General features: G+C 43.7%; 1 protein-coding gene across 2 annotated transcripts in view; it reads right to left on the bottom strand.

Annotated features, from left to right (window-relative positions):
• Positions 1–18905, bottom strand: part of LIMS2 (LIM zinc finger domain containing 2) — a 354252-nt gene that overhangs the window by 178750 nt on the left and 156597 nt on the right. For both annotated transcript variants that reach the window (XM_086943811.1, XM_086943812.1), the window contains exons 5-6: positions 17706–17855; positions 4476–4626 (exon numbers count right to left, since the gene is read on the bottom strand). In XM_086943811.1, coding sequence (XP_086799937.1) covers positions 4476–4626; positions 17706–17855 — 301 coding nt within the window. The remainder of the gene's footprint in view (positions 1–4475; positions 4627–17705; positions 17856–18905) is intronic.

Below are 18905 nucleotides of genomic sequence, written 5' to 3'. Positions count from 1 at the left end.
TTGGTGCACCGAAACATTTTTCATAAATGGGTATCAAAGTATTTGTACAAGTGCAATACCATCTAGAAAGGGAAGGGCGAAGGGAGGCTTGGCGAATTTAATTCCAGTCGCCTCCTCCCTGACTGTGGGGAATAATTTTACTGATTCACATTATTATCAGTTTTTAATGTTAACTTCCAATGGAAAAAATATTTTTGTTACTATAAACTTCTATAACAATGTCTTTGACCACTCGAAGAGCACTGTAATTGATTCATTAGAAAGGGACCTAGATTGTTTTACGAAGGAAATTGTAGGGTTTTATGTTTTAATTTGGGCAGGGGATTTTAATCATGTCACATGCGACATAGAAGCTGGTGAGGTATGTGGATATCGTGACAACTCTGGTGAAAGGATTGTACATTTCAAACATGATAGATACGGGAAAGCCAATAATAATGTAATACATAAATATGATCTATCAATTTTAGAGTCAACTAACTCAGAGGGTGAAGAAAACCTGCATACCTTTGTGGGAACAAGGCCATCCTCAAATATAGATCATATTATAATATCGTCAAATGGCAAAAAACTGGTCAAGGAAGTTGTGTTAAAAACTAGTTTGTTTAGTGATCATCATCCCTTAAGTTTGATTTTAAAAATAAATTCGCCATTTAAACAAAGGGGTAAGGATGGAAACATTGACATTGACACCCGGGGTAATAATGGTGTCTCCATTAAATGGGCAGGTGTTAACCCCTCCATATTTATGGAAACCCTTAAAGGAAAAATGCAAAAAGAATTACAAATTTCTTTGGACGGCTCATCTATAAACACTGCAGTTATTAATGCTTTTTCTAACATCACTGGAGTAATAGGAGGTGATTTAAGGATTAAAAGAAAGAATAAACCATGTAGTCCAATACAAAGATGGTTTAACCACGAGTGTACCAGAACAAATGGGGAATTGAAATTGGCGCTTAAACAAAAACCTAGAGATTTACAAAAAATAAGTGCCGCCAGGAGAAATTATAAAAAGACGTTGGAAATAAGAAAAAGGGAAATTCGCAATGAGGCATGGGAAAACTTAAACCGGGCAGCAGAGCTGAAAGACCCAACTCTCTTTTGGAAGATAGTTAATCACCCGTATTTTAGAGACAATAATGCAGTTAAGATTGATACCGTGGTACCACCAGACGATTGGGTGTCACATTGTAAGAGTATTTTTAATCCAGATGATCTAAACCTCCTAGACCGAAATAATACAAAATGCATTAAGGTCAACCCAGTTAATACCCCGTTAGTCACATCAGAGGAACTGAAACTCGCTCTCCTGAAAAGTGCAAGTGGGAAAGCAGCAGGTCCTGACGGTGTGCCAATAGACATTTTTAAGAATGACCTGGACTTTTGGACACCAATACTAGTGATAGTTTTTAATGCCGCCCTGGGGGGAGCTTTGCAAACTACATGGGTTGAAAGCATAATCGTACCCATATTCAAAAAAAGGGGACAGGGAAAAGGCAAATTGCTACCGCCCAATATCCCTCCCCAATTCCTCCTCTAAGATTATGGGTCGAATCATGTTAGAAAGGCTAGAAGACTGGGCCAGTGAAAACGACATCTTAACAGTGGCAGAGTATGGCTTCAGAAGGGGAATTGGGACGGTGGAGCAATGTTTAAATTTAGATTTGTTAATAGGAAAGTATACGTTAGCCAAGGAAGGTACTCTCCATCTATGTTTTGTAGATTTAACAAGTGCCTTCGATTTAGTTAATCACCAAAAGCTATGGCAAACTTTAAGAGGGCTTGGTGCCCCCCTAGAAATAATTATTTTCTTATCTCAAATCTACACCTATTTAACTACAAGGGTATGGTATGGAAAATCCGGGGAATGCACCCCGACTTTGAAGTAAAGTGTGGCATTAGACAGGGATGTGTATTAGCCCCCCTTTTTTACAAGTATTGGTTGCAGATGCCCCAAAAGTTGGAACACATCCCACCCCTGTGCTATTATATGCGGATGACGCTGTCTTAATGTCCAGAACTGCAAACGGCTTACAATGTCTAATAGAACACTTCTCCCAATACATGACTAACTTAGACCTACAGTTGAATTTTAAAAAAACATTCGTAATGTCATGTGGGGGAAAGAGACAAAAGTGTAGACAGCACCACGTGGGTGGGATTCCGATATGTAGAGCTCCGACATTTTCATATTTGGGGTTATTATTTTGTAATAACGGTACTTGGAATTCGCACATTGAATTATGTCAAATGAAGTTTTTAAAAACGACTGAGGGAATTCTCAGGTTCGCAGCAAAACTTGGGAACAGACCCCTACGACAAATTTTAAGTCTGTACGAAAGCAAGTGCGTTACAGCAGTTAATTATGGAGCTGCCATATGGGGGAGAGCAAATACGTCAATCCTCCAAACTAATGAAAATAAGTTCCTAAAAAGACTGTTGGCAGTCCCCAGTGCGTCCGCAAACATGATCGTTCACAAAGAATTGTCCGTCCCATATTTAAGTGATATTCTCAATATAGCTGCACTCAGGCTTATGGACAAAGGAAGAAACAAAATGTTCAAAGGACTTAATTGTTGATTGTCTAGCACTAGATCAGTGTATGAAAATACCATGGCTGTGGCACATTTCTAAACTTCTGATCAAATGTGAGATATGCATAGACGATCCCATAAGCATACAAGAACACAGCAAAAATGACTTGAAATTGAGATATCTTAAAGCTATAGAACTTGGTAGGGAAAGGGTGGCTGAGAAAAAAAGAACAGCTGGGGCAGCTGTGCGCTCAAAAATTCAATTAACATAACATAACAGTAGTAGCTTATTGTGAACGCCCATGCATGAGCGGTACCCAGTTATATCTCATCTTGGTACAGAATGTCCAGCTTCGTTTTTATTTGACCAGGCTAAGGCTGAGTTCCCTACATTATTTATTTGCCTTTCCAAGTACAGAGAAACGGCAAAGAACCCTGCCCCCTTGCCCATGCGATGGCAAAACCGCCCAGTCTACCTTGCACTTTATTCTTTTTTGCCTGTTCTATATGGATATTCGAAAAACTGTATTGAAACCGCTATTTTTAAAAAATATGCTTTTTAATTATAAGGATGCGTTTAATTTTTTATGCAGCTTGGATACAATGAAAATCATAAGTTCTGTAACCTGTTAGATAAAAAAATAGATCAGGAAAAGAAAAGAATATGCCTTTCTGGATGCTCTGTTGTATGAAAAATATGATGAGTAACACCGTTCTTCTCTTGACCGCATCCCTTTGCACTGAATGCATTTGCACTTTATTGGGAAAATTAGTGGTACATTGTATTTTAAGGAGTTTTTGAATAATGGATTTTATATTTCCTCCGTGATATTCCATTGTACTCTAAATTTGCACATATAGTATCAATTAATTTCTATACGTGAGATATATTCAGAATGTATTTTTATTTTTCACTTAGATAAATGTGCGTTAGTATGCTTTTATGGTGTTTGCCTCGTTGTCACCGAATAAAGCTGTTTGACTTGACTTGAAATGTGAGCCCTCCAGACACCCACTTCTGAACATTTCTGGACCTGCTGAAGAAGAGAAGAGGATTGAATCTGAAGACTGGACCTGTTCTCCCAGGAAAAAGAAGTGGATTCCAAGGGTCATAATAGTGACATCATGTTAAAGCTACAGGGACACAGCAAGCTGCAAGAAGTCTTTTCCTGCAACTGTCAAGCTGACCAGCAGTAATTGGACCTGGACTGTAGCCTGCTGTAGGCTCTGCCATACACACGGTGAGCCTCTAAGAGTCTCCCGTGGTGGCCTGGGAGCCTTTAAAGTGTACTACTGTGGTGGATTAAAACTTAAAGAACTAAATTCAGAATGTACAATCTTCTGCCCAGGACAAACCTGGTTGGTATATCTCCACTCAGGGCACTGTCAAATTGTGTCTGGGTCATGTTCTACTGCGACCATTGACTATTATAGCCACTCTGTACTTAATGGCTCTATTTATACGTACAATTAAAACAAGCATAGCTCTGGTTCCTCTGGCTGTATTTTTGTAATTATTTTGTACTTTTGTTTAGGTTTTACTCTATATTTCTAATTGGAACTTTTTTATTGTTTGCATTTTGACTTTATTACTGTTTTAGTACTGCCTAAATATTTTAAACAATGCCTTTAAGTTAAGCCGGTCTTGTATGTGCCAAAACTACCAGGGAGTTGAGTTCAGTTTAATTTAGTGACTTTGAGGGTTCATACTGACAAGGATTGTGGTTGTTACCTGCAGTAGGTACTTACTTCCCCACCCCTCAACCCATCCCCAACTAATAACCCGATTTCTTACAAACTTGTCTGGAAACCAACTGAGTACTGTAAAGGGGTTGCTGTCAAATTCTTTGTTGTTCAAGGTTTCCGTTACACAGCAAATTAGTCTAAAGGCGTCAGTACACCAGGAGTTAGCACCACAATATGATGAATAAGCCTCACCTCTACATGCCATTGCTTCCCCAGTGCATTCACCACACGGCCCTCAATCGGTCTCCGGCATGCCCCACAGATTGGGATTCCCATCTTGTCATGGCATGGTAGGCAATATAGCTCTCCTTTCAGTTCCCGGGCCTCCACCGTCAGTTCTTTCCTGCAGACACAACAAAATCATGAAATGAGACACAAATACAAAAAAAAAAGGGAGAAGACAACGCCTAGTGTAACCTTCAAATTATACCCAGAGAGCCACTGTAAAGTAGTGGAGGTAAAGCTGCTTCGTTTCAATCCGAAACAAATGTTGTACTTGGACATGTGCCAGAAAAACCCAGTTTTGATGCTTCATTTTAGGAACACCATGCTGACTTTGCTTAATAAATGTGCTGCATTCTTTACAGCATTTTCTAGAAAAATCTGCGGTATGATATGTTGATGTCAGCTTATAAAGCCTTATCAAAATCAAGCCAATTATATAAAGGTTTCCTAGTGAAGAGCAGGGTAGGCTTGAAATAGACCAGAACCAAAAGATAAAGTTCGAATTGTGCAAATGACTTGCTCTTCATCACATGTTAAGGATTTCAGAAGGTGGGCTATTTGTCCCTCATTTAGAGCTTAACAATATGAAATAAGGAAGATTTGGCTTAAAAAATATTTTTTTGCAGGCTCTTGTGAAGGCTCGTACACTCTGCCAAAGCTGAGCTGTGGAATTGAAGGAATATGTTACTTACCAGTATGCATCTGTTCTTGGCATGTAGAGCTGCAGATCTGTACACTATGCATTAGATCGCCACCTGGTGTTGGGCTCGGATGATTGCGGGTTGTTGTCTTCTTGGAGAAGTCTTTGTAGTCACGATATAGGTGATTCCTCCCTTGGACAATACTGCGCATGGGCATCGGCTCCATCCTTAGATTGTTTTTCGCCATGATGGGAAATGATGGAGTTAGTAGAGATACAGTAAGAGAAAAAGGATGTCAATGCGTGTGCATCTAAGTAAGATGTGAACTGGAATGGATACAAGTCCGGGGAGGCGGGAGGGCGTGTACGGATCTGCAATTCTACATGCCAAGAACAGATGCATACAGGTAAGTAGCATTTTCAGTTCGAGGCATATGAGCTGCAGATCGTACACTATGCATCGATTGTGCAGCAGTGTCTCCCCTAGCGGTGGTCGCTTGTATCCATTGCAGTAGTCTGAAATAATGTTCTAAGGACAGCCTGGCCTACTGCAGCTTGCTGTTTGGCTTGCACATCAACACAATAGTGTTTAGTGGAGGTGTGTGTTGTAGACCATGTTTCTGCCTTGCAAATGTCCTTTAATGGTATATTTCCTAAGAAAGCCATAGAGGCTCCTAGCTTGCGAGTGGAGTGTGCTCTAGGAGGAACTGTTAGTGTGCGTTTAGCTTTTTGATAGCATATCTGTATGCACTTAACAATCCACCTGGCAATCCCACCCTTAGAGATAGGGTTGCCTTTATGTGGAGGAGAGAAAGATACAAACAATTGTTTTGTCTTCCTAAAGGATTTAGTTATATCTATGTAGTATAGCAGAGCTCTTTTAACATCTAACGTGTGTAAGGCCCTTTCTGCTACAGAGTCTGGGTTTTGGAAAAACGCAGGTAACTCTACAGGTTGGTTTCGGTGAAAAGGTGTGATAACCTTTGGAAGAAATTTTGGAATAGACCTGAGAACCACTTTATTAGTATGTATTTGAAAGATTGGTTCTTGTATAGTGAATGATTGAATTTCACTTACTCTTCTGAGAGAGGTGATGGCAACAAGTAAAGCAGTTTTCCATGTGAGAAACTGCAGTTCACATTTATGTAGAGGCTCAATAGGGGGTCCCATGAGTCTCGTAAGGACAAGATTTAGGTACTGGGGAAGGTGGCAGCCTGGGAGGGATTATTCTTTTTAATCCTTCCATAAATGCTTTGATTGCAGGTACCCTAAAAAGAGACAGGTGTTGTCTGTTTTTTAAATAGGCTGCAATTGCTGCAAGATGTAGGCGTATGGAAGAGTATGCCAAATTAGACCTTTGTAGATGTAAAAGGTAACAAATTATATTTTGGATGGAAGCATCCAGTGGATCAATGTAATTATGTTTGCAATATATTGCAAATCTTTTCCATTTGGTGGCAAAACACGCTCTAGTAGTGGGTTTCCTAGCCTCTTTAATGATATTCATGCAGTCTGGTGGTAGGTTAAGATAACCAAACTCTAAGACTTTAGGAGCCAGATCGCCAAATTCAGTTGGTTCGGGTCTGGGTGTCTTATTTCTCCATGGTTCTGTGTTAACAGCGAGGGTGTGAGCTGTAACTTTTGATGTGGAACCAGAGAGAGATCTAGTAATGTGGTGAACCACGGCTGTCGTGCCCATGTGCGAGCTACTAGAATGAGCCTGAGAGACTGTTGTCTGAGCTTGCGTACCACTAGTGGAATGAGGAGGAGAGGCGGAAAAGCGTACGCAAATCTGCCTGACCAGTTCATCCATATTGCATTGCCCTCCGACCGTGGGTGTGGGAACCTGGCGGCGAAGGTTGGGCATTTTGCATTTTCGTGGGTGGCAACTAAGTCTATGTGTGGGTGCCCCCACCGTTGAAAGAATGGTTTTAATAGGGAGCACTTGGTCTCGACCGGGCCCCTTGGGCGGAGTGCTGACCTTCGCCTTTGGCTTGGGCAGTGTATGCGGTGCAGGGGCAGAGGTACTCACGGGTTAACGTGATGGAATTGAGTCGTCCGAGTCCTCTGCCTGATACGATCTGGAGATCATGCGAATCTTCTTCGGAAAGAGCGGAACCTCGTCGTTGCTGGGGCTGGTCTCCTCATCCTGTGTCGACGGGCCCTCCGATCCCGGATGGTCTTCTTCGATCGGAAGGACGCACAGGCTGTGCAGGTTGACTCGTGATCCGGCGATAGACAGAGGTTGCAAACCTCGTGATGATCGCTATGCGGGAATTTTGCCTGGCATTTCGGGCATTTCTTGAACGGAGTTCTTTCCATGTGGTGTAGGCCACACGGCGTCGATAGGCCTAACGGCTCACTTCGATGAAAGGAATGGGAGTTATGCCGTCGAAAAGCTTTGCTTCGTTATCGGAGGTAGTTTCTTGAAGTTTGAGGACGTTTTGCGCTTCGCAGTTGCTGGAAAAGTTTTTCTAGCCGGAGCGGAGAAACTTTCATCCGAACCCAGTGGCGGAAAAAAAAAATCTAAGGATGGAGCCGATGCCCATGCGCAGTATTGTCCAAGGGAGGAGTCACCTATATCATGACTACAAAGACTTCTCCAAGAAGACAACAACCTGCAATCATCCAAGCCCTACACCAGGTGGAGATCTAATGCATAGTGTATGATCTGCAAGTGGAAGGCTGTCCTACTTGGAAATGATAAGAGCCTGGATGAAGTATTGCTATGAGTGGGCTTAGTACAGCATTTGACCTGGTCACTGTCCAACAAGCACTGCAAGATTATTAGTAATGATACTTTCTATTACATGCTAATTAAATAAAACAAAGTTCTCTATTTAGCACAAAATCCCCATCACAGGATACTGTGCCTACTTAAGTTCAGAAATAATAATAATACTTAACGGTGCCTTGTGGGTAGTGAGTAATAGCAGGAATTCTCAATTTCCATCTGGTTTGTAAGACTTAGGGATGATACAGCTCCAGGGGGAGTTAGCAACACTAGCAATGATACTGCTCGTGTGGAGTTGTTAATAAAGAAGAAAATACTAGTATTAGCAGCAGGGATCCCAAATCTCATGGGTTCTTAACAGCAAGGCTGATATGGATGTTCAGTAACAGTACAGATGAAATATACAGTAACAATAGAGATAGAAAAGTGTATTTGGATTTCTTTTATTTTTTGCAGTTTTATATAGGTGAATTCGACCCAAAGGTATCAGAGCGCTTTACATGAGCACCAGTTGCATTTCAGACGGACACATTCCTATTTAAGCACAGGGAAATTAAGTGAATTGTCCAGAATCACAGGCTGTTTGAGCCTTCAGCCAAACTTGAACCTGGTTCCCCAGCTTCAAAGTCAGCCGCCCTAGCCTTTAAGCTACACACTCTCCCCGCGAAAGAGCAGTGTACACTCAAACGTTATCCTTGTGCTAGGACAGGGGCACTGGGAGAACAGAAAAAAAAGAAAGAACAATACCAACATCATAACACTACAGGCTTAACAGAAACATTTTTGCTTTATTCAAAGTAAGATAGAATTTAGGATTCTGCTGCAGTTTGAGAAGTTTTTTCTGAAGTTTAGGACCCAGGAACAAAAGGCTCTACCTCCACTGAATTTATTCTAGCATTGAGTCATTGTGACCAGCGAGAGGGAACCTGATAGAAGAGGCATGCATTCAGGAGTTGAGACAGAATATCGAGTCCCTTCTGATAAAAGGCACAGTGAACCAAGCAGAGGACCTTAAAATGAATGAGCGGTTAGACCAGAAGCCACGATTACTGTGCAACAGTTTGGGGATACATGATCAGATTTGTGCAGGACAGTTAACAGCCTGTCATATTATATATGTTCTGCAGCTTGTAGATCTGGCTATCTGGAAGACTGAGACAGAAAGCACTGGCATAATAAGGGTCGAGGGATCAGGGAGCGATCTTCAGTGGCATGAGACTTGAGTGGAAGAATGGGCAAGATCTTTTTACGGAGGCAGAGGAAGCTGAAAGCATGTTGTCCAGAACTTGTGAATTTGTAAACTGAATGACTGCTCCTAATCAAACCAGTTTCCAAGACTCATTACTCTTTGCTGGAATGGGTAAACTCTCACTGAATGCGGACCACATGCTACTAGACCATACAAAAGGATGACTGCCAATGATAAGGATTTCCCTTTTGTTACAGTCAAGTCTCAGAAAACTAGTAGCTGCCCATCCTTGAATCCCAAGAAGGCAGCCCTAAGTGGCAGGGTCTCAATGATTTTAGGGAATTCAAGGCTCAGCAGGTATTCTGAATCATCTGTATAGAAGAATGATTGAAATCCAAACTTTCTTAATACTTAAACTGAAGGTTGAACCTGCATTTCAAATACAATGGGGGCCAGGGCTGAACATGAGAAACCCTGCACCCTACCAACATTCCTTCAAAATGAAAAGGGAGTAGAGAGACCCCTTTGAAATAGCCCTTATGAAAAGATCTAAACCACCTCAGAGTTGGGCTGGTTGGACCAAGACCCACCAGATCGACCATGAGAATGGTACGAGTTGTTATTTGTAGAGTACGAACCCAGCTCAAGAGCAACAGAACAGTAGAGTGCATGGTCCACAGGAAGATACAATCACTCGGGTCAAGGGTTGACTGTCAGGCCAGGGGTTGTACTCCTTGAAGAGAGCTTACTTCAGCGTTTTTTCTGTATTCCAGGAGAGTTGGTGCTAATCTGATGTTGATAGGGAAGTTGTTCCAGATCCTATGAGCATGAACAGGAAAGGTGTGCCGTCTATGTTTTTCCTCTTGCGATGTTCTGTTTCCAGTCTGGCATTGTCTAGGCACCTAGCCTGGAACTTTCATCCAAATATGGCAAACTTGGTTGCCAGGTAAGGTGGTTTCTTGGTGTTTAGGGTTTTATAAATGATGCAGCTAGTCTTGGAGATGACCCAGGCAGTGAAGCGGAGTAATCTCACCTGCCTTAAGGGCATCTGGGAATGCACATTCGCTTAGGATGGCATTGAAGATCTATGATACCAACAGCTGTGTTCAACTCCACGTGTAGAAGTCCAGGAATCTGAATGTGGTCACTCACAGACTGAGGGTTGTCAATGGCACAAGCTATCAGTACTGTGTTGTGTGCAGAGGTCCAGCAAATCTGTTTGTTTCTGTGTATTAGGTTACCATTTCGCTAAATGTAGCTCGATAATTTTGGCCATTGCAGGAATGTGAGGCCTTCAGCTTGTCAGGTCATCCAGGTCCAGGTCTGTTTTTTTCAGAAGTGGAGAAATAGCTCCCTATTTTCACACAAGTTGTGAACTGAAGCCCCTTGGACAGATATGTTAATGGCTTCCAAGTCAAGACGGGAAAATTTAAGCACAAACAATTTCAGAAATGGCCACCGGTCAAGAGGCAAGCCTGATTTGAGGCAACAGCTTCAGTCACCTAGTTGGAGACTATAAATCATGCTAAATTATTGCTTGCACTGATCTGGATATGTTTCCAGGAGGTTAGATATGGCTCAGCTAATATCCTCGTGGATGTTTATGTTCTTGTTAGAAAAGAAGGTAGATCGTCACAAAGCTCCTGCAAAGGTTTACCAGTCAGACTGCAATTTCCAGGGGAGGTGAAAGCATGAACTACTTCATAAATATCTTGAAGTTGTTGCTATGAGTTCAGGAGACATGAGGAAAAGACAACCTAAGCAGCTGGTACGGACAAGTTACTTACCTTCTGTCATAATCTTTCTGGTGAACACTCTAGCTGCCTGCAGGTTCATCATCTCTAAATATCCCAGGCATCAGTATAGATCCACAAACTAATGGCATAGCTCTCAGGCACCAGTAAGGGGCGCTGGTTCTATCTGGACGCCAGAAGCTGAGTTGTAGAGACATCACTAGAGCCAAATATTGCCCATCCCGATGCCATTATGTCAGTACTCATCTGTTTTTTGTTTTACTGTTTTTCAAGGTGGAGACAAAAAAACATCCCAAACAATGAGCAGATGCAATGCAACAAAATAACCTGCCATCTTACTATAAGGTCTATGAACTTTCTTCAGACCGGCTAGGAGGGTGAAATTGAGGAGAAATCTGCAGATAGAGTAATCATCAGAAATTCTTAACAACGGTCAATAACATTCCCTTCTGATGGATACTTCTACCTGCAGATTCCACACCTCAGGATAGATTCTCAAGCAGTACTCCCTCATGTTGTGAGTCTGAAGGAAAGGTCAAATGAGAAAATCCTGAAGAACAGAGAGTGAAATGGCCTCCCGTTTCACCTCAGAAGTGAAACAACGATTGTCAAAGGTGTGGCGGGAAGCCCAGGTCACTGCTTTATATATCTACCGCCGGCATGCATCTTGCCAAGGCTGCAGTGGAGGACTTTGTCCGTGTGAAATGGGGCTTGTTTCCCCAAAACTGTTCTCTTTCAGCCAGTACATTGCAGATCTTGATGCTCAACCGTATCCAATTAGACAGAGTTTTATTCCACACCACCTTGCCTCTCTTGATGCCCATGTACCCAGTACAGTGCTGGTCATCAGACCTGATGTCTCTGATGTGGTCAGTATGGTAAGTATAACACTCCTGGTGTTCCAACGATGTAACTGCTGTGCCTCCTTGGTCTGGTGAGGCAGGGATAAATGTTGGGCAATGTGACACAGTGCCCCAAATGGAGTGGGAACACCAAATTAGGGAGGAAAGCCACTTTAGTTCAAAGAACACGCCTATACAGGAAAAAGCGTGTGAAATGCAGATGGGCACTCAATCATTATAGTTCGTTATTGAGAAGAGCTGTGGTCACAGGAACCATAATTATATTTTTGAAGGTAAGCTATTTTAACTAGTAACTATGAATGGGCTCTAACAAAGCACCTATCAAAAACACCAAAAGCAAGTTTAAGCCTCTTTGTGTCATAACAAATGTAACAGGCAGAAACATGTTCAGCAGGCCTTTTAAAAAAATCAAACAAGCACTAGTGATTTAAATAAAGATAGTTCGTCTGGAAGACACAGAATGGCTCACAACCATGGAACAATGATAATGCGAACTGTAGAATATTAGCCAAGGTCGTCTTCACAGTGTCTACCTGTTGCTTGGAACACAATGCCATAAATGTGTTCAGTTTCCCAGAATAGACTGACTTGTCAAGGGGTGATGGACTGAAAGAATCATGTAGATCACCTCTGGTGAAATCCAAAATAAGCTCAGATGGCTCTGCTCAATCTACACGCATGAAGATGTGAGCCCTGGAGACAGAGATGTAGAACTTCTTGATTGGGAGAGAAGGTTCACTCTGAGTGGGAGGTGAAGTAGAGCACCCAGGGACAGGTGCAAAAGGCCTGTATATAACATTTTGCTTGACCTGTCCAGGAAGACGAGGATGATTTGTGCTAACTCCTGGTTAACCTTCCTCAAAACCCAAGGAAGTAAGTGTATGTGAGAAACATATAGTGAAGCTGAAACTTTCACTTCAACTGAAACTTGTCCCCCATGGCTCCCTGCAACTGATGCAAAAAGGTACTGAACCTCGAGCAATGGGCATTCTCCGGATTAGCAAAAAGATTCACCTAAGGGACAGAGGTCTTGGTAGGGCTCCAGGTGAGATTTGGGCACACTGATGGAAAACCCCAAGTCGAAGATTAGGGATGCTGTTGTTTGCAGGGGAAGTGCCACCAACTGCCGCAAACTGGCTTGGAGCACCCACTTGTCCAAGAACACAGCAATTCATGACCTCCTGAGTTAGACCGCAACCACCGGCATTTCCTCAGAGAAGATTTGAGGTGCAAATGTCAATCCGAAAAACTGCAAGGTGGTAGTGAATGGATCCCACCATCCCAGGTAATTCCTGTGTGATCGCATGATCAGCATATTGAAAGCAACCTGTCCTGCAAGTCAAGGAACAGCAGCCAATCTTCCACATCCAGCACCAGCCGAACCTGGGCCAGAGAGAGCAACCTTAACTTTTCCATGCGCATGTAAAGGCTCAGGAGATTGCGGTGCAGGGTCATTAGAAGACCACTGTTCTACTTGGGGACTAGAAAGAACCAAGAATAGCGCTCCTGCCCCTTCTCCGTCTCTGCCACCACCTCCTTCTGCTCAGACCTTCTAACTATTGCTACAGTATCCTTAGATGGTTCTTGGATAGAAGGAGATGCTGGGTGGGGACATGGGTGGTTGATGTTGTACGGGTAGTGTATATCCATTTTCAACAATTTGAAAGCCTCATTTGTCTGAAATGATGGCCTTCTAGGTCTGTAGAAAAGAGGATACTCCTCTGGGAGCTATTGCCACTAACTCTGGCTCTAGAGAGAAAGGGGGTTGGGTGAAGCATGAGGAGAGGACATACATCTAGATGTCATCCTTGTTAGAGAAGAGGAGTACTTGTTCTTTTTGTGGCATCTGTTTTTTACCCTTGATGATCTGGCAGAGGATGAGGAACTTTGAGCGGTGGGAGAGAGACCTGGATCTTGTCCTGGACCACATCTCTAAGTGGCAATTTCCCCCATGGTCATCTCGGTCACGGGCCATGAATAACTTTGCTTCCCATTCCTTGATGGCATTTGGATTATTTTGAAGGCGGAGTTTGCAAGCTGACAAGTTGTGTTTAGGACCAAGACATGAGAGACAATAATTGTGCAGGTCGGTAATGGATATTTATCCATCGCAGCGGTGGCCTAGTATAAACACAGATTGTTTAGGTGGGGACATGGTCCCTAGCACTGCATCAAAGAGAGTGAAAATCTTCACCTGAGAATTGAAGAGAGAAGCTCCAGACCGGTGTAAAAAGATGCGAAAAACACAAAAGTGATGTCAATCAGGGAGTTGGGAATTATGTTATATGGATCCAGTGACATCACCATGACTTGCCTTCTGGCATCGAGATGGTACCAGCACCCCCTAGCAGCAAAGGAGATGTAGATCTGAAGTTTCCTCATGCATACTTGCACCTAGGATACTCAGAGGTGAGGAATCTATAAGTATAAAGATCAATCAGAAGCATGAGTAAATTACAATAACTATCCACAAGCAACCTCACAAAATAGACCTATCTTTACCCATAACAAGCCACTATAGACTGCACTATTTGTAAAGCCTGCAACCATTCCTTTTTTCATCAGTATGTGATCACTGACTATAGCAATAATAAAGGAGAGAGATAAGGAAATAAAAAAATAAGAATAAGTTATCATGTCTTAATTAATCTTCGTCAATGGCCCGCCAACCAGTGGTAGAAGTGGGTAGGGACGGAAGGGCATGGCGTGCCCCTACTTTAAAAAAATATTTCAGTCCGTTCCCCTACTTCTTTCTTTCAAAGAAGCATCCCGGGACGGCAAGAATAGTTGTACTTTATTATAACGATAACTTTTTCATCCAGCTTCCTGCTGCGGCTCGCACTTCTCTTTTAAGCTCCAGAGGCAACAGCAGTCCTTCCCTGAGCTCTCACAGACTTGTCATTCCGATTGAGTCTGATTATCCCCTTTGGAATGACAATGCGCCCACCCGCGGCCTGCCTTTTTGCATATCATGTGCCAGACAAAGCCGTTAGGTCTCGGCTGTGTGAGCAATTATAAATGGCAATGGTTTTCAGCAACGCTTCACAGCATCAGTGATTCAATGCAGGGTGGCTAAAGTAATAAAATAATAATACGAAAGCCTTCGACATGGCCACCTGTGTATATTTATAGGCGCACGCACCATACATGTGAGCCCCTACAAAATTACGTGTTGCTTTAAAAACCTTTTTATTACTGATCCAAGTTGTACCAGGTAACTAAAAAAATGAATGTGCATAGGTGTGGTTTTTTTGTAAGTGAACGGGAGGGCGGGGGGCACCGCAGCAAGACAGTAGGGACGAAGGAGCAACAGATGGAGAGAGCTGAAGGGGATACAAATGCAAGAGTGGAAAGGAAGGAGAAAAATTAATTCAAGGATTGGTGGAAAGCAACACGGAGGCCGCTTGTGGGGAAGAAATGGGGAGAAGCACATGGGCGAGCTCAAGAAAGAGGAGGGCATAACAGAGGAGCTTTCCACAAACGGAGTACTGTGGGGAACTTGCCCCCTTGTGTAATTTGTCAATGTTCTACACAGAATGAATTGGGCAGGAGCAGTGACGGGACAGAAGAGGCGACAGGAAAGGAGAGGTGATGGGGCAAGAGAGGTGACCGGGCAGGAGAAGTAATGGGCGGAGAAGTGACATGGCAGGAGAAGTGACAGGGCAGGAGAAGTGACAAGGCAGGAGAAGTGACGGGGCAGGAGCAGTGACGGGGCAGGAGCAGTGATGGGGCAGGAGCAGTGACGGGGCAGGACAAGTGATGGGTCAGGAGAAGTGATGGGGCAGGAGTAGTAAAGGGGCAGGAGAATTGACTGGGCAGGAGCGGTGACTGGGCAAGAGCAGTGACGGGACAGGAGAGGCGACAGGAAAGGAGAGGTTACGGGGCAGGAGAAGCGACGGGGCAGGAGAAGTGACAGGGCAGAAGCGGAGATTAGTCATGAGCTGGAGCGGTAACCGGGCAGGAGCAGTGAACGGATAGGGGCAGTGAACGGATAGGAGCAGTGAACGGGGCAGGAGAAGTGATGAGACAGGAGAAGTGGTGGGGCAGGAGTGGTGATCGGGCAGGAGCGGTGATGGGGCAGGAGTGCTGAATGGGCAGGGGCGGTGATGGGGCAGGAAAAGTGATGGGCAGGAAAAGTGATGGGCAGTGACGGGCAAGAGCAGTGACGGGCCAGGAGCAGTGACGGGCCAGGAGAGGCAATGGGAAAGGAGAGGCGATGGGAAAGGAGAGGTGATGGGGCAGGAGAGGTGACTAGGCAGGAGAAGTGACTAGGCAGGAGAAGTGACTAGGCAGGAGAGGTGACTAGGCAGGAGAGGTGACTGGGCAGGAGAAGGGACGGGGCAGGAGAAGGGACGGGGCAGGAGAAGTGATGGGGCAGAAGAGGAAACTGGAATGGCATGGTGAGCAAAAAAATAATGGATTTAGGCCCAGATCTCTGTACTGGGGTGAATGTATGACATTATTCTACATTCTGCCCATCAGTTGTTCTTTTTGCTTTTGTCACCCCGAGGGGGACGGGTATGCCCAGACGCGTGTCCTGTGCTCTCCATGTCACTGGAATCAAGCTACCATGGCTAATGAGGGCTGAAAGCCCAAAACGAGTCCTAGGATGCTAGTTTCCAGTCCAGGGAGGACCTGGCCTGGCAGTTCGGCCTGGACTGTTCCCATTGGGCGCAGCATCAAGACTGATTTGCATATGGCTGGGTCCAAACTGGAATGGCATGGTGAGCAAAAAAGTATGGATTTAGGCCCAGATCTCTGTACTGGGGTAAATGTATGACATTATTCTGCGTTCTATCCACCAGTTGTTCTTTTTGCTATATTATGATTGAGCAGCTGTCTGGCTGACATGAATATGAAGGAGCCTTTAAGGGTTTCCGTGAGTCTAGATTCTCCTGAATAGTCCCTTTCTCTTCTGAGCCCTGCTTAACACATGTGTACAGGAGGAGCCCTGTATTCATGTCCTCAATGTTTGAAACAAAAAATACTCATGGATTTCTGAATAATGAGAGTAAAGGCATTAAGGTAACATGTTGTTCCTGCTTATATTTTGCACGCTTTACATAAACCTGTATTCCCTATGAGTGTTTGCTTTTTCCTTAATTAAACCTCTAATACACATGTTTATCCATTGTTTGAATTAAATAAAGTTATAAGCTGTAACTGGTCAGTGAAATGCTAAACGTACAAAAAATTGGTATGTTTTGCTACTTCTAGCCACACCCCTGACTCCGCCCACTGATCCAATCTTCGGTTATTCCCGCCCCCTGATTCTCCAACCACAGTTCCCCTACTTTTTTTTCCCCACTTCGACCACTGCCGCCAACACTGGCCTTTCTCTATATCAATGCACGCATCTCATGCTGATTAGTAGTGCCTAAGTGAGCATAGACATCCTAGCTGGTACTTATGCCTCTCTATTCAGTTCTTTACTAGGAGGAGAACCTGCTCCCTACTGTGAAGGAAGAGCACAGAAGGGAAATGTTCACTGGTGTTACTGAAGTGAGTATCTTGTTCTACGCCAATAAATCAACAGAAGGTGAAAAATGCCTCTTTCAAACAAAAACCCCAGGAGCTCTACCATCGCTACCAACCTGAAAGCTGCACAATGATTCTTTGGAAGGACTGGTTGCTCTAGTGCAATGGTCTTCAAACTTCTTAATGCTGTGCTTCCATATAAAAAAAAATCCTCAGGCCCCCCTTAATTCTTTCACACTTATGATGCTAAATTGTCAATGTTTAAATGTCAAAACATATTTAAGCATTGCAGTTTAGCTCTGTTACCCCTTTTTACACATACTCCCAGTCAAGATATACATGACAAAAGTTATAAGTGGTGGTCCATTACAAAGTGACTTACTGCCGCTCATGTTTGTAACACTCAAAACAAAGCATGATGCTTCTCTTGGCCAGACACTGGCCCCTGGGATCACTTAAGGCCCCCTAGTCTGAAGACCTCTGCTCTAGTGTGTCAAACTTCATTGTCTAGCTGGCTGAAACATATGGTGGACACTTACCTACAGTGGGTGCAGTTGAAATGGTCAGGGTGGTAGGCATCGTTTCGGAACATCAAAGGCTGTTCGTCGATAATCAGGTGGCATTTTTGGCAGATATACTTGCCAAGCCTCTTTGCCCTCTCGCGGTTATGGCAGGGACGACAAAGATGCCTGTAAAACAGGAGCAGAGAGACAAGGAGAGTCAGAGGAGGTCCTTCCTGCTACCATGCTCACTTTTCTGAACACAATCCTACAAGACATAGCTAGATTAACAACCAGAGCTAAAAAGAAGTGCCAGTCCGGCCTGTAACGCAATGTCCCGCTCAGTCTCACCCCAGTTTTCTGGACCAAGATTTGAAATACCAGCTTGAGATTTAAAAACAAAAGCAGGGTCTTTGTTCTTTTCTGCATCAGCCACCTCCATACGGAACTCCCTTCCAAGCATAAGCTCCTCCAGCAGGTTATGTCTGACAGAACAGTTCAAAACTTATGTTTTTTCAGTAACATGCTACTATGACGTCCCCCTTACTCCTCCATTTTTCCTCTTTACTCTGCTTGCACCCTTTTCCTGCTCCGCCCTTTCCACAGTTTGCTGTGTTTGAACGTTGTATCTTGCTAATTTAAATGTTCTATGTAACGATCTATTAGTCCTCATTAGCAGAGATGATGTATACATTACTGTGATGTTGGGTGGTGCTTTCTGAGGGGGACCAGCTAGCCCTGGTCGTCGCAAGGACTAACTACTCACAGGCAGACGCAATGAAACCTTCACAGTCACAGACTTACGAATTCTACAACATGCTTGTGGTTAGGCCCTATTATGTTTAGAGTGGCTAAACTGCTAACCAAGATAACTGTATTTTACTCTTGGCTTTCCCATCTGAACACAACGGTGTGCTCTTGACGAAAACACGTATTTGCATATGCACCAATTCCCTAATTGGCAAACTGGGAACACTTAAAAATTGAATTAAGTTGGTATTAAAAAAATATTATTTACATTTTGGGTTACAACAATATCTTTCCAGGCTCCCGTGGTCCTTCCACATTAGCTCACAGTTCAGACTGTGCCCTGTTTCCTTTGAGGGAAGCATCGGATTTTAAAAGAGGGGGTGGTCGCAGCTCCACTCAGAGCTAAAAGGGTCGTTTCTCTGGCATTAGTCATGCCCTTATTCGGGGTAGGGTTCGGGGACCTCCACCTGCTCCATTCAGAGGGCCACG

Source organism: Lissotriton vulgaris, chromosome 11 (assembly GCF_964263255.1).
Source record: "Lissotriton vulgaris chromosome 11, aLisVul1.2, whole genome shotgun sequence".
Taxonomy (NCBI): Eukaryota; Metazoa; Chordata; class Amphibia; order Caudata; family Salamandridae; genus Lissotriton; species Lissotriton vulgaris.
The sequence above is the reverse complement of the archived record's forward strand: the minus strand, read 5'-3'. Positions and strand labels throughout refer to the sequence as shown.